The 16,689-nt window shown below is 42.8% G+C and overlaps 2 protein-coding genes across 2 annotated transcripts; one reads left to right on the plus strand and one right to left on the minus strand.

The window, feature by feature from the left end:
• Window positions 1-219: 219 nt before the first annotated feature.
• On the minus strand, window positions 220-7,453 carry LOC134482167 (uncharacterized). The gene is made up of 5 exons (XM_063274910.1): window positions 7,261-7,453; window positions 6,358-6,520; window positions 5,072-5,203; window positions 4,438-4,614; window positions 220-810 (listed from the first exon to the last, which is right to left on the minus strand). The coding sequence occupies exons 1-5, from the start codon at window positions 7,409-7,411 to the stop codon at window positions 726-728; spliced, it is 708 nt and encodes a 235-aa protein (XP_063130980.1). The 5' UTR covers window positions 7,412-7,453; the 3' UTR covers window positions 220-725.
• An 8,126-nt stretch (window positions 7,454-15,579) lies between these two features.
• Window positions 15,580-15,879, plus strand: LOC134482238 (small integral membrane protein 14-like). The gene has a single exon (XM_063274932.1). The coding sequence runs from the start codon at window positions 15,580-15,582 to the stop codon at window positions 15,877-15,879; it is 300 nt and encodes a 99-aa protein (XP_063131002.1).
• Window positions 15,880-16,689: the final 810 nt, after the last annotated feature.

Raw genomic sequence — 16,689 nt, forward strand, 5'->3', positions numbered from 1 at the left:
AATTTGTGAGCACAAGGATAAAGCAAGGATAATTTTCGTCATGTATGTGGGATCCACAGAGCACGATACACTGTCTACATTAAGAGCACAGTTTCCTGCGTAGCTCTGGCTGGCTGTGAACTGATGGTAAAGCCTAAGCTGCATGAGACTTGCAGAGCACCACTGTTGCCTTATACTTGTGCTGTTACAGGAGGAAGAACCACACACGACTCAGGACGGTCTTGTGAGTGAAGGGTTAAAGGTCACATTTTTATTTATTGGCAAAAATTGATTTATTCGAGAACACTTTAAAGTGGGGAGTCAATGAGTTCAATGTATATAGCCTTAAGAATATAGCATATTAATTAAAAAACTAAAGTTAACAAATAAATACCAAAACTTCAAACGTAAACAAATAAAACCAAATGCATAAAACCAAACTTCAAACTAAAAACAAATATAACAAGTAAATTAGTCAGCATTCAATTCCTGCTGATTCTTCAACATATAACTCCAGACTGTTGCTGGCCTTTCAAACACAGCAGAACGGCAGGTAAGATGGTAAAAATCTCCTCAAGATGAATGTAGACGCCTCATTCCGGGTGGTTGGTTGTTGATGGACAAGTCGTCAAAAGGTTAAACGTGAGGCGTGTTCCAGGCCACATCTCAAGGTCTTTCAAATTTAGCCCAAGATTGGTATGGTTACAAGGACTGAGATGTGGGAGGTGGTGTCAATCTTTGCACCCTCAGTGCTCCTGGTGGACAGTCCTGTCTCTGAGAGCTGTAATCCTGCTCTGTGCCCTGGGAAAGCTTCTGCTGCAGTGTTCAGACCTAGGGGTGGAAAAGGCCTGGTGAGAACCTGCCATGTCACTTATCCCATACACAGCAGCACAATTCAGCAGGATAATCCAGGATGATCTTTCATCTGAGGTCATTCTCTCATGCCCAAGAGAGAAGGGTAAGAGATCCCACAAGCCTGCATATTTTCCCAGCTTTTAAAACTGCTAAAAATTAAACAGTGAACAGCAGATAATTCCAATCATACGTATACATTATATTTTAATATCATGTAGCAATGTCTCAATGTCAGATGAGGAGAGATATGAACAAACTAGAAAACAATAGGAAGGCCTTGGAAGTCTGGCCATCACTGAAATGAAGACTATTATAATTCCTCCAGTGCAGGAATATGCCTGGGGTCCACATGACAACCTCAAAATCTGTAAAGACCCAGAGAAACAATATCTCAAGAAGTACATGAACACTGAAGTGATATTATACTTGGCAAGAATATGCTGCATGGAAATCTTGCCGAGGGTAGGCATTGAAGTCCAAAGGAGATACTCATGCAGAAAATAAACTATACCACTCCTTTGTTTATGTGTATCGTAAAACTATTTGTGGGGAGACCTAAAGGCACTGGGCTCAGATAATACAAGAGAGCACAGACTGGAGGGATCAGTACACAATAGCCAGAATCTCTATGGATCACATACACTACATGGACGGAATTTCTTTTAAAATGGACAAGAAAAATATTCTGAGCTGCTCCTAGGTGACAGGTGCTGAGAACTATGGAGAAAGTCACACACCCAATAAGACAGTTTATAAGTACAGGGAATCTACTTGGGTCCTCTCATCCTGTGCTTTCAAATCCTCTCAGTGACACCGAAATGATGCTGCATCTTCTCAGACTAGGCCTTTTGCTCAGTGACCAGTTTTTGCTGATTCAGGGGGTCCTGCAGACTTTCCTCCATTTTCTCCTCATCCTGGTCATTAGAAGATTATATTGTCCATGGAGACATACATGTATACAGACATAGACAGACAAACACCCAGACATACACACTTTTGAACTCACCCAAATATATTTGTTCACATATACAAGCAGAGTAATTTGCAGAATGTGGTTAGTTTCCCAGTTAATGGTAATAGAAGGGATCACCCAGTCTACTATTGTGGCATAAGAAAAAAAAAAAACCTGGAGTGGAGTAAGTACACAGTGAGCATAGCCTAAAGACAGCTCAGCCAATAAAGTGTATTCCCCTGAAAATCAGAAATTAGAAATGTGACATCTAGGCCTGTTAGCCAAGCCTGCTTAGCAAGGTCACAAGGCCGTGCACAGGAGGCTGATTTCAGGCAACAGAGCACTGGGGGGGGGGGCAGGTGAGCCTCTTCAGTCCTCTGCTCACTGTTTCCCAGTGCATGCAAAGTGAGCTGCATTTTTCAATAAGAGGTCCCTTTACCATACAGTACCTGACAGGGGAAACAAACTACCAGCACAAACAGCTAGGAAATCTCCATAACCACAATCCAAGGTAAAACTTGTACTGGGATGCTATCAGATATAATTCGAGTAAGAGAAGGCTAATTCAAAGCCAAATGCTGGCAGGTATAATCAAACTCAGCCGCAGTCCATGGAAGGGCTGGACAACATTGTACCTTTTCACTTTCTGACTGATGGACATCTGGGTAATTTTGCTTCATGGCTGCTCTGAGGTGAACCACTAAACACTAATATGCCACAGTTTCTCTGCTCACACCTACTTCTTGTTCTGGAATCGCTGTGTCAAAAGGTTGAACTTTCACAAGAGTTGTACACAGCTTCTCACAGGGCTACCCATTTGACACCTCCAGCAATGTCTGAGGGTCATCACTGTTCTAAACCCTCCTTACAGATGATTTTCACTCAGATCAAATGATTTTGAATAACAATGGTTAAGAGTGCCACAACACAGCACAGGGTGAGTGCTTTGGAGGATTTTGAGCCTAAGTTTCTGTCTGAGGCAAAGATGTGATTCCACCTCAGCATAACTCCTGGACATCTTCTGCTTGCAGATTCAACTCTAAGCAAATTAATCTTTCAATTAACAAATTCCAGGCCAAACTCCAAAGCCAAGGTATATTCAACCAAGTTTAGGCCAATCTGGAAAGAAAGTGGTGGCAGGTAATGATTAACATAACCAGGATGCTGAGAAGACACAACAAGCCACATGACCTTCCAGTGTTACAATACACCGAGAGCAAAGAAGGCAGAAGAGCTCTGAGTCATCAGTTTCTATACTGAGGTATATAGATTTCACACAGCAGCCTCTCCTCACATCCCTGTACCCTATTCAAGTTTTCTCCAAGTAATATCAATATTTATGAATAGTTTTCCCAGTGTAAATAGTTTGAATAGTGATCAAGACCCCATTAAGAACAGTTTAAAATGTAATTGGAAAGATTATGTTTTCTCTTCTTCTTTCTCTCTCAGAGTGTTTGTGGTGTGTGTGTGTGTGTGTGTGTGTGTGTGTGTGTTAGTGTGTGTATACTTTTACATGTTTCTAAATATGCACATATAGACTTATACAATATATAAATATATATATGTGTCTGTGTTCAGAAACTTGATGACTTCACACACACATGTGAAAAAGCACACATATACACACACTTATATATATAAGACCCCCATATCACAAACAATTAAAACAAACAACTTCCAAAGTACAATATGCACCATAGTCATAAACATGATCACACATATATGTACCCACAAACACACAAAAAACACCCCCCCACACACACAGAGTCAGAGAGAGATGGAGAGGGGAAGGGAGAGAGAGAAGAGAGAGAGAGAGAGAGAGAGAGAGAGAGAGAGAGAGAGAGAGAGAGAGAGAACAGAAATCATAAGTGAGAAGCAGAAAAGAATGGGGAGGCCATCATGCTAGAACAACAGTTGTTGAATACAGATGAGGCAAAGGAAATGTGTCAAGTGAGAGCTTAGACACTGCTATCCATCCCTTATAGAGTAAACCTGTGTAGGGAATGCACTTCTTGGGCACACTAGGTTGAGAGAGCTGGACAAAAATATCCCTCTAATCCTCACATATCTCACACAAACCCTCACCCTGAGAGAAGTCTTTCCTACATCCCTGTTCATCCAGTCAGCTCCAGGACATAAGCCACAGGAAAGAACACTAAAACACTGACATAAAACAGGACGGACAAACTGCTTCTCAAGCTCTGTCACTAGAAACCACGTATTGGACAGGCAGAAGGGACCATTTTCAATGTACGGGGAAAAGGAGAGAAAGTCCACAAGTCCCATCATAATTGACAATGAGAGCCATTCTTTTGGCAATTGAACTGAACTCTAATCAGTTCTGTGCACTACAAAGACGGCTACCTCATGGCATCCCTCTAGCATAATGGCATGTAAGTGTGCAATGTGTGATCAACAGATCCCCCTTAAGGAAATGCATTTTCTAGTTGAGCAGGAGGATTTGGTTGTCAATCCTCCAGTTTCTTGCATGAAGCTAACATCACAGAAAGTTTTGTAAATGTTCAAAGAGATGAACAACTGGATGAGACCTAGGAGAGTGTCTGGATAAGGTGGAGAAAGGTTAAACTGGTTTGACTTGGTTTATGCTTAGATATCAGGAAAACCTGCCCTTGATGCTTCATTCATCCTACCTGAGGCTGCTTGTTACATGGATTTTCATACTGGCTTCCCCACAGAACCTTGTTGTTTCCTTAATAGACTCTTCCAGTGCAATCTGTTCCCATAGAAGCTCCCTGTTCTCATGCCGTGCTCTCTGGGCATTGTTCTTCAGCTCAAACAACTCAGTTAGGAGGGGGCAGAAGCTTCGGCTGAGACACAAAGAAAAAATGGTGACTCCCAGCCAGTCTCCAACTTCCTCCCACGTCTCCAAGTCCATTACTTCTTCTAGGGTCCTGATCTGAAGAGAGTCTCAGATTATAGTCCAAGTCCACAGTAGCCATGGAGCATGACCTAGAGACAGGTCAAATGGAGAAAAGAGCCACATTCCAGAAGACTCAGGGCACTTCTCAAAAACCTGACACCATTGATTCAAGTTTTTCCCAGAAGAGGACTTAATCCCCATGTGTGCTTATTTGTCCATTTTATTAGAATATCGCTTGGAGGCCAATCTTTCTGTGTCCTGTGTGTCCTAGAGCCTTCCTTAGACACAGGCTTCCTTGTCTGCTTCAAACCCTATAAAGCCTGATCCTACTTTACTTCAAAGATAAGAATGGGCTGACACATGCTGTGCCCTGTGCTGGGGTCACAACCTTGTAAGTTACTCACCAGTACCAGTCATTTTCCAGTGTGAGGTGTGTACATTTGACCAAAGCTCTATTGACCTGCTCGCTCATTTTCTTCATGTCGGTCATCACTTCCTGGTGCTGCATCGTGAGCATCTCAGACTCAAAGTTGTTCCTGTGGTAAGGCATGGTCCAAAGATGAAATAACATTATGAATGAAGGATTCAAGAATTACATGAATTCAGACTGAATCCTGAACTACCCCAGCCTAGGACATGCCACGCCCTTGCTTCTTGGTACTGGGTCATTTGATATTTATTAAGTTTAGTATTGTGAACACGGAGACAGCAGTGCCAGGAAACAGAAGGAGGGAGCTGATTTGCTTGAGCTCCCTGAGGGGGTTTGAAGGAATAGACTAGCTTGCCAAGAACATTCGAGGACCCTGTGTCACAATCCAGGCTCCAACTTAAGCCCATGAAGACTATTCTCCTGTTCTTAGGTAACAATTCTCAATCATAGAATCTATTGCTACATGAAAACCCAAAGGAACATGAACAGTATTTACAGGGAAAAGAATTTATAACACGCACCAGGAGATTTCCATGTGCGTCCACCTGAGCAGATGTGAAATGTTCTACTGCTCACAGTGAGGCTCTCACCCTCATCATTATCATGCCATGGAAATTGACACAGGATAATTCTCAGGCCAAATCAATACATAGAATACCCAGATCTTAAGTGATACACACAAGCACACTCACACATGCATACACACACACAAACTCACACAAAACACTCTCTCTCTCTCTCTCTCTCTCTCTCTCTCTCTCTCTCAAATACAATTAGAATGCCAATTAAATATAAGGATGTGGCATTATCTCCAAATACAATGAATAAAATCAGAGAAAACCAATGATCCCCTGTTGTCAGTCCAGTCACACACTGTGAGGCAGCAAGTGGGATTGGGTCCCTCCAGCTCATCACAGGACCTATTGAACCCAAAGCATCTCCACGTCAATTACAACAATGATTGGTCATAATCAGAGCACCTAGAAATTCCCACAAGCCAACACCTGTCCAGTCTCCTTAAACCACACAATGAGAGCACACACACTACTACCCTCACTCTCAGCCTGTGATACAATCAGGCCACAGGCTATGATTTACGTTTGTAGGAATTAAAATAGCCTGTGCCACCATCCCATTCCCATCTGAACTTCACATTCTGATGCAATCAGGAAAGTGATTTTGACCATGAGGACACCCTGGAGTTGTAGCCTACTGTGATGTGAGGAAATGTGGATTTAACAGAACTTGCATTGTGACTACCTGTCATTTAAATTCTTTCCCGGGTAATCGGCCAGGATACTCCTGAGTTCATCTCTCTCCTTCTGCATCTTCTGGAGAGCAATTTTGATGTTCTCCAAATGCTTCATTCTCTCCTCTTCAACAGGTGTCGTGGAGGGTTGGGACGATGCCTTCTGATCAAACTCTGTAGGTAGATAAACACCAGTGAACAGGCATATATGTGGACACAGTGTCAAGGAAAACTATGCTTACTCTAAACAGAAGTCTGAGGATGAACAGTTCTACAGATACAGTGAATCCCTGACAGAGCAAGAAAGCTATCTTTAAGCTGAACTCAGCTAGTTCCCTGTTCCCACCATCATAGCCATATGATGACATATGCCATCATAGATATAGACCACACCTCCTAAAGCCATTCCTCTGTCACTGAAATACTAAAGCTGGCCTAAACAAGAAGAATTGGAGGACCTTCTCAGCTAATGTCTGATGTGAGGCAGGTAAGTCCTTGAGTTCAAACTGCTTAACATCTTGAATCCCTAATCATGTGAGTTCAAGGACAAAGTAACTGAGACCTTGATATATGACCAGGAGAGTATCCCTCTTGGCATCAATTACCCAAGTAATCTACAGGACACTGCTGAGAATGAAGTGTTTCAACAGCCAATCCTGGAAGAGACACTTTGTTATTCTTATAAAGGCTCATCCTGGTATTCTTTGACACTGCCCAGGACACTAAAGAGATCCAAGGAAAGCCCCTTGACATATAACAGTTCTTGGTTTTCTGTCAAACTAATGATCAGAAATTATTGTGTCTGGGTCAGCCATTAGGAAGACTGAGGCTCTAAATCATACGTCCTACTCCTGGAAGGACCAACACAAGCCAACCTCCTCCAGGGAGCTCCCCTTGCCCTGCCCAGTACTCACTTGACCTCCTCAAGGACCTTTCCATTCGTCTTCTTCTCCAACGTGATGGAAGGCTAGCCTCCCTCTGCCTTGGTCTGGTGCCTGCATGGATATGATTGTCCCTCCGAAAGAGACTGAGGATCCTGGAGAACATGCCTCCTCGGGAACCCATTAGGAAATGAAGGGAAATCGCTCAGGCAGTTGGTGTCACCACAACACTGCTGACATCACAGAACATTCTAGTGTCTCCTGGATACAAGAGAATTTCCAAGGAAGACACTACCGGTGATGTCACTGGGAAATGCCATAGCTTACTTGCTAACTACCTCCACCCAGACTGACCAGTTTCTGCAGTGGCTTTTCCAGAGACTCACTTTTGAGCCAGGGAACACCCATTCGCTCACTCTCCTTCCAGAGCTTCAGAGTTCTCACTCCTTCATTACAACTCAGTTGCTGAGGAGAGGGAGAGTTGTATCAGGCCTTGAAATGGATAGAACATCTTGGTTAACAGCCAAAGATCTAAAGACCGTGGATGAGGGATATTCTTCTTCCTGAAATGTATAAATCCAGGGTCCGTGCATGGGACATATAATCCATTTGCCACAATTTTTACTGTTCCCTAGAGGCCAATATTTTTTCCTACTCCTTTAAATGTATGCAAGCTGGACCTGTTGTTTCATGGATTGTGCCTTGAGAGGGGTCATGGTTTCAATATATTCACCCATGTTTTTTCCTGAAATCTCTGTCTTACCATCCCATTTTGTGCAATGGAAACTCCCTTTTCCTGGCAAAAAAGCTTCTCAGGTATAGAGCAAACATCAAATTGTAAACTTTCTGTCCATTCTTAAAGTTAAAATCCCCAAAAGTGAGGGAGGAACTGAGACCCAAGCGAGAGCCATGGAGGGGCAGAATGCAGAGGTGCTGCTGGCCAAGGAAGAGCAGGAGGAAGCAGAGAAGCTGTAGCACATCATGGTGCACTGGGAGCTAGAATTGGAGTTCAACCTGGGCAACCTGCTGGCTTCACTCTGAGGACCTACAGGGTGCTTAACCATCATTTATAACTCAGTATCTGGTGTCTCTCTGGCCACCGTTGGAACTGCATTCAGAGGAACCACAGACAAAAGTCATCCAAAGAACAATTCACCAAAATAAATAAAAATTAGTACATTTTTCTTTCAAAAAGGCATACAAATGTATGGTCAAGTCAAACAAAACCCAAGGAAACACAAGAAATGAAATATTTCACAACAACCCAAGAGTGCAAGAAACAGTATAAAAACAATCTCTTAGGGGTTGGGAATTTAGCTCAGTGGTAGAGCAAGGCCCCGGGTCGGTCCCCAGCACCAAAAAAAAAAAAAAAAAAAAAAAAAAAAGAAAAGAAAAGAAAAAAAGACCAATCTTTTAAATCTATAATAATTCTATATGTATTTCTTGAAATAGCAGTTGGAGGAAGCAGGCTGTCATGCTCTTATAAGTTCCATAGCCTCATCAACCCTTGTGACAATCTACACCTGTTTGATTTTTTCTTAAGCACAGATATGTGTGAGTTAGAATTCCGAGGTCTGTCTGTGATCAGACTGTAAACTGTAGTCAATGTAACACTGGCAATCATTAGCCACAATCTTCAAGTTTCCCTTGTAACATCAGAGCACTGCCATAACTTTGGAAAGCAAAACTCACCCTCCACCAAACTATCCTCCAAAATCCAGTCTCTCCAAAACACCAAGTCCATTCGTCATGCTATAAAGTATGACGGCCAAGCCTTGCATATGAAGGATCGATATTGCAGGCTCTAATACCTCACCAAAGAGACATTGCCCTAAATTCTTTTACAAGTCCGGTTTCCATGATAAGAGTTATATTAAAATATTATCCCAATCTAGACCTGTTTCCCTGGGTTGGCACATGCCACGTGTTTTCTCGAATGACTCCTTTTTTAAGCCAACATTCTATTACAAATATTACAAATTTTCAACCATACCCAATAACTTAAAAGCCAGTCACTTATAGCCAAGACATGTAAAGCTTATTATACATTTAAAACCAAACAGAAAAAAATGAAGTGACTACACATATCTTTAGTACTTAGATCAAACACCATTTTTACTTCTTTAGCTGTCATTTTAAAAGAAGCACCTTGTTACCTGTTGATTCCAAATATCACAGTCAAAGATTTCTCTAAGAGAAACAGCTAACAGCTCCATTACCATAGAAGCTTTGAAGCTGCTGGCACCTTTAAGGCCAGCTAGTGTAGACATTGAGCCAGCCCCCTGGGGGAGCTTCCCCAGTGGATAGACCTAGGCTCCTAGCTACATTCCTCCATTGAGGCAGGATTCAGTCAGAGACACACATGGCAGTTAACACCAGAGATAACCAGTTATCTAGGATGCTGGGCTCCAAAGGTCAATTGAAACTGTTTTATTTATTTGTTCCTTTCTTGAAAGGACTTAAAACTAAATCAAGGGGGAAATCAACCAGCATTTAAAGTTTTCACCATTTTTTCTTTTAAACATGAAACACAAAACATTCAAGCAACAAGAAGCACAACCCAGACATACATTGACATCCATGGACAGCTTGGTGCAACAAGGACAGACAATAGACATAGAGGGAAGGAGCTAGATGGTGTCCCACCAAAAGGACGCAGATACCCTACCTAAAGGACACAGAACCAGAAATAAGCACTTCTCCAATAGGAGCCAGCAAGGAGGCAGGATGTCCCCAGGAGAGCTCTTAAAAAGCTTAATCTCACTTTCCTTCTTTTGCCAAAGCATCTGTGGAGAGTCTGGGAGGAATGTTTTTCTCAAACCATTTTCTCTCTTGTCTAGGGTGTAAACTGTCTCTAATCAGGGTCCAAAGACTAAAAGCATCTATGAGAATTAACTTTGCTTCTCTAGATTTTAGCATAACTCTAAAAGAACACGTACACAAAAACATTTGACCATTATTACCTTGTCCCTTTTTACAAGGTTTACTCACCAGTACCCCAAATCTTTATTTTTCTTTGCACGTGCTTTCAATGCCCACGGTGCTTCTGTATCCTGCTTACTGGGACCTTTCCTGGCCCATTTTCCCCAATACGTCCCTCCTTCACTGGCCGGCTTCCTGGGACCATCTCGTCAGGTTGTCCTCTCTTTTCCAATCTTGGTGGGACCTCCATTTGATGATGCCTGTGTCATCAGGACACTCAGAACCGGGCATAGGCCTATAAGAGTTAAGAAAAAACACACACTCGGGTCATTCATGTTAAAAGAAGGCTGTCCACGCTTTACTGAGATCTCCTTATATACCAGAGGCAAAAGCCGTGGAAAAACAATAAAGCAGGTGAAAACCCCAACCAGGAAAATAGGAAAACAGGAAAAATCTGCATCGTGGCAAGTCCCGGCCCCAACACAGGGGCGTAAACAACTTCTTAACAATAAGAAGCTGAAAGGCTCAGCAAGAGGAATGGGTGCCATGGAAGGTCCTGGCCCCAAATCAGGGACCGAGAGAAGCTGCCAAGGGTGTAAACAACTTCTGGCCATAGTAGGCTGAAAGGCACAGCGAGGGGGAAGGGAAACACTCCAAGGTAGGGCCCAACAGGCTAATATAAATATATATTGGAAAAACTAAAACACTGTATATGAAGAAAAATAATTAAAAAGTGCTACATATCTAAGCATAACATTCATAATAAAAGAAACTCAAATGACAGAAATTCATAAGAAATATTCATCATCCTTCTACATCACGCAAATGCAAATCAAAATTACTCTGAGATCACTTTTCACACTTGTCAGTATGACTAAGGTTAATAACACATGTGACAACTCAAGCTGACTGGGTTATGGAGCAAGGGGAACATTCATAGTCTCCTGGTGGAAAGGCAAACTTCTACAGCAACTTCGGAGATCAGTATGATGGTTCTTCAGGAAGGTGAAAATTGTTGTACCTTAAGATACAACTCCAGGTCTCATGTCCAGATGTTGATTCATCCTAGAATACAGACCCTTGCTCAACCATGTTCAGTGAAGCTCATTTATAATGCTTAGAATTTGGAAATATTTAAGTTGTCCCTTAACGGATGACTGCATAAAGAAAACATGGTGCATTTACACACTGCATTGCTGCTTAACAATTACAAAAGGCAAAAAGGAAGCATGCACTATGCAGGACAATGAATGGATCTAGTAAAAGTCATTCTGGATGAGACAATCCAGACTGAAAGAGACAAATGGGATACATATTCACTGAAATGTGGGTGTGGGTGTTAGCTGTTGATTCTTCAATCTGTGTGACTGTATGATCAGTTTAGTGTGAGGGTCTAGGGACGTGGGGCAGACTGTCCTCATTTAGGGAAGTACAAGTTCACTCATGGATTGCTGAGGGACACTGTCAGGGATAGGAATGTGAAATGTGAAGAGACAGGGAGAGGGCAGCAATGGAGGGAACATAGAGAGGGACAGTAAAATGAGGCGCTGTATCGAAGCCTAAGAGAGTAGAAACACTAATTGCTTTTTAAATTGTTTTATAAAGGTAACTAATGATTTATTATGGGTGCAAGGAGAGAAGTTAAAATGTTGATTGTGTTCATCTATGTGAAATTTCAATAATAAGTAAGTCACAACAGTTATGGATTTTGACTTTCAATGAACCTGTTACAGATAATGAATATCTAGTCCTTATGGAGACATCTGTCACCATCTATTATACACTAGTCATTTTATTTGTTTACATTTCAAATGTCATCCCCATCATTGGTCTCTCCACTTTGAACCCCCATACCCTCCCAATCCTCTTTGTTTCTAAGAGGCCACTCCTCCACCTACCTACCCACTTCCACTTCACCCCTCTAGCATCCCCCTGCTCTGGGACATCAAGTTTCTACAGGGCCAGTTGCCTCCCATCCCAGAGATGTCAGATGAGCCAGTTGTTGCTACACATGCTCTACACTATATGTATCAGGAGCCATGGCCGGGACCACATATCCTCTTTAGTTGGTAGTTTAGTCCCGAGGAACTCTGAAGGCTCCAGTTAACTGATATTGTTGTTCTTCATATTGGGTTCCAATCCCCTTCATCTCCTTCAGGCTTTTCCCTAACTCTTTTATTGTGGTCCCCAGGCTTAGTCCAATGGTTGGCTGTGAATATCTGCATCTATGTCTTGAACAGAGGCACATGGGAGACTAGAAGGAAGCCTCAGACTCCAAAGTAAGGTAATAGGATGTAATTCTGTATTTTCCCAGAAGATGGCGACATAGGATCCTTTTCACAAACTTGTTTCTCACTATCCTCTTAGTTCTGTCCAGCATGTCAGGAAAGTTCCGCAATGTGCTCTGTGACTGAAGATCCTTCTGCTTGCTGGAACTCGATTTGCTGCGTGGAATACTCTCGATCGGCGATGGGCGTCTGGGTCGGTGGACGGATTGACTCCAGGAACTGAGAATGAATGGACTGAGTTGAGCAGACATTGAATTCATCTGAGTGGTTGGCATCTCCAGAACCTGCAGCTTAGCATCCATGGATCCAGGAGAGCACAGTGTGCAGGGCTGAAATCAGATTCTGTAATGGAGAGGCAGAAGAAACTATGGTTTTGAAGTATTTGTTCTTTTTGAAAGCACAAAGTGGGAGATCAGTCAGTTATCCTCTTTTTGCAACATCTTACTCTGAGCTGCAGGACATATCCTGGGGGATATTGCTTTCCATATTCAATGGGCTTTTCAGAAATTCCAGTTTCCTGAAACGGCATGGCCCTACTTTGGTGGACTGACTGGTAGGAAGTGGAAAGGTTCTCTGAGGGGCAGATGAGGAAAGGCCAAAAGAAGAGGAAAGAGACAGCTATGAAAGGGCTGCTGGTGGGTACAAGGAAACAACAAGCACATTTCTCAAAGCCCTATTTTACTATAGCACTGTGGGAAGCATAACCACAAGCTGACAGAAACAAATTGTTAAAATAAACAATGCATTCGTTCCCATCCCCCAAACTACCTCGTTTTTATCCACCAAGGTCAATAGAAATTTAAGCCTCAAGTACACCTTCTCTTAAGGTTCCATACCTCAGCAGGCTGAAAAATCTGCCAACAGGCCTTGACCTACCTTGACTATGCCTAGCAGGCAGACCTTCTCTCTCTTTCTTTTCCTCTGTTTGAGAGCAGGAGCAAATGACTTTATACTGTGGGAGGATTTCCATTATCAACAAACATAAATTTTTCGAAGTCATTAAAGCTAGAAGGCCAATCATTGATGGACAGGTGTGGTCAGGTCATTCTACCTAAACTATCCCATGGAGAAAAGTAAAAGTGACAGCCATACCTGTGTTTAGGAAACAAGATGTCACAGGTGATTTGAATATGGGTGCTGTGTGGGAGAGAGGAGGTTATGAATCTAGCTGGAAAAGCCCACTCCACTTTTAGATGTGTTTTGAAAGACATATAATAGAAATTTAACTGCAACAAAATTTTGTCAGCAAATGTGCTCTAATGACAGGTGGTTAGGTTTTGGGGGTCTATTGACACAGAATCTGGATTAGTGGTAATATCTTGGGAAGTAGCTTGTGTTACAAGGAGAACTTCAGTTATCCCTTGCCTAGGCCATCTACTGTCTTCTCTTCTCTTTTTCCTCTTTCACTCTTCTATCTGGGCTGATGTAGCAAAAGGCTCTTCCCAGAGACAAGTCAAAGGAGAATTAAGGTGACATCTTTACCCTGTTTTCTTATAGACACATTGGACTGCGAAGGCTGTGAGGGAACCAGGCGGGAGGAGACTGCAAAAGGCAGAAGGAAGCAGTGACTGCACTGGTCGTGTTTCCCATTCTGTCACAGAAGCATTTTAAGAAAGGAGGTTCCATTGGCTCAGAGTCGGGAAGCACAGACTCCATCCTAGAAGGGGTGAGTGTAGCCGTGAGAGGTGCAGTTGGTAGAAGTGGACTGGCTGGCAGGATGTGAATGAGACTCTTTCCATGTGGGTGGAGCAGGGAGCAGAAATAGGGAAATTCTAGCTCTTAGCTTCCTCTCTGTGCCATTCAGTGAAGGCACCTGGCCTGAGAGTTATGGTGTTACCACCATTCAGAGTGAGCTTTATGTCGATTCTCTCCCCAAAACCCCTCAGAGCGACATTCAAAGGCCTGCTTCACTAACACACTAGGCACTTTTTACCTTCCTCAAGTTGTCAGTGACCAGCAGCAGAGCAAGGCAAGAAGGTTGCACGGCCATTTAGAGGGAGGAATCAAGGAGTGGTATCCGTGCAAGCCAGAAGAGACCTACAGGAAAGCTGGACATCAAAGAGCCACACACATTCTCTCATGGATTCTCATGGTTTTCCCAGGGTGAGATTCAGATGCATGTGGTAGCTAAAGGCATTTCTGGCTGAAGCCGGTTTTCCTATGTGACATTAGGAAACAGTTGTAATAAAAGAAAGTTTCAAACAGCAAACTGTTCTGATTCTGATGGACACAAGTCTGATACTAGGCTGGAATTCTCTTCATAACTTTCGATACTTTTGAAAATAAAGGATAGATAGTATAATGTACTCGAATCCTAAAATACTGTGAAGTATGCATTTCATAAATATGCATTACATGATATTCAGTTGAAATTGCTGGGAATTGTACTTTCTTCTATCCCTATAACCACTTGGCTCTGGACAGAATTACTAAAGAATATGATGACTTGGGCTGTGTGTGTCTCTGTGTGTCTTTGTGTGTTCTGTGCTTGTGTTTATGTGTGTCTCTGTGTTTCTTTAGGTATTTATGTGTTTATATATTTATGTGAAAATGGAGGCTCTGTCAACTTATGGTATTTTTCACAGTAGCTATTGTCCACAGTGTTTTATGAGATGAAGTCTTCATTATGGTAGATGGAGTCAGAGAGACTACAGAAAGATCAAAGTATGGGGTTGGGGATTTAGCTTAGTTGTAGACGCTTGCCTAGAAACCGCAAGGCCCTGGATTCGGTCCCCAGCTCCGGAAAAGAAAAAAAAAAAAAAGAAAGAAAGATCAAAGTATAGAGGAAGGGGCAGGGAAGATATCACAGCAGTTGAAATCACTTACTGTTCTTCCAGAGGATCTGGAATTGGTTCCTGGTAACCATACAAAGACTAACACCAACCTCGATAGGCAAAGCTGTCTCCCAGATTCTGCCCACACTTGACAACCTCGTGATCCACCCATACAAAAGGCAAAACGCAGATCCGGGTCTAGTGGCTAAGAGTGACATTGACTATCTAATCCGGAGGGGAGGAGGGTGGCGGCCAGCAGCAGCCGCAGCGACAGGGGCGTCCAGAATACTCCAGGCCACCTCCCTCCCCACCCACCACTTGTTTGGGTGGCTTTAAAGAGTTGAGTAAAATCAAGCTGGTAACCAACCATGACTGAAGGAGGATTTGATCCCTGTGAATGTATTTGCTCTCGTGAACGCGCCATGAGAAGACTCATCAATCTGCTCCGGCAGTCCCGGGCCTATTGTACCGACACAGAATGCCTTCGGGAATTGCCAGGGCCCTCCGGTGACAGTGGCATCAGCATCACTGTGATCTTGATGGCCTGGATGGTGATCGCTGTGCTCCTCTTTCTACTGAGGCCTCCTAACCTGAGAGGCTTCAGCCTTCCTGGAAAGCCCTCCAGTCCTCACAGTGGACAGGTCCCGCCAGCCCCTCCTGTGGGCTAACATCCTGGTGTGGGAAGCAGCGATTGTTTGACACCCTGCAGGACCGAACGACTGCAGAGAACCTGGCACTACCTGTCTCTCCTTTTCCATCTGCAGTTTGGATGGTATTGTTTTCATGAGCTTCTAGAAGTTTCACTTGCCAACTGCCTTTGTTTCCTGTGTTGCCACAGTCCTTGTTTACAGTATACCTGAGTAAACGATTTCTTTGAAAAGTCGAGGGCTATGTTGGTTGGCCTAGGCTTAAACATTCCACTCGTTCTCCCTGGAACACTGACCATAGCGTCTGTGGTGGTTTCTGGCCCAACTGAAGGAAAATTAAGGTTTCTGCATTTAAGTATTTTAAGTTGTTTGGATAGATTTTAATTCTTTTTATAAGGTATTTATTCTGGGTTGTCTGGTATGAATGACAGAACCATGCTGTAGTCACTTTACTGTGGCAGTTTACCTGTGGGTGGCAGTTTTCTGTAGTCCTTGACACTGATGCTTTAGATCATTTTCCTTACAAAGTCCAGCTGGCTTATATGGCTAGAATAGGAAAATCGATTTGGTTGTTTAATGATTTTTTAAAATAATTCCCATTAAAAATTTCTGATGTTAATACTTTAAATAAACATGATTGATTAATATTTTTAAAAGAGGTAAAACACTCAGAGACCTAGAAAACCATGGATGGCTTCCTCTTTAGTCAACTGGAGCCACAAAAATGTCAGAATCACAGAGCCAATCAGAATTCACCTGAAACCAGACACTACAGAAATGATCTCATTTATATAGAAAGAATTGGCTGATGGGAAAGGATAAGCAAAGTTG

The sequence above is a fragment of the Rattus norvegicus genome, chromosome 15 (assembly GCF_036323735.1).
Source record: "Rattus norvegicus strain BN/NHsdMcwi chromosome 15, GRCr8, whole genome shotgun sequence".
NCBI classification, from domain to species: Eukaryota; Metazoa; Chordata; class Mammalia; order Rodentia; family Muridae; genus Rattus; species Rattus norvegicus.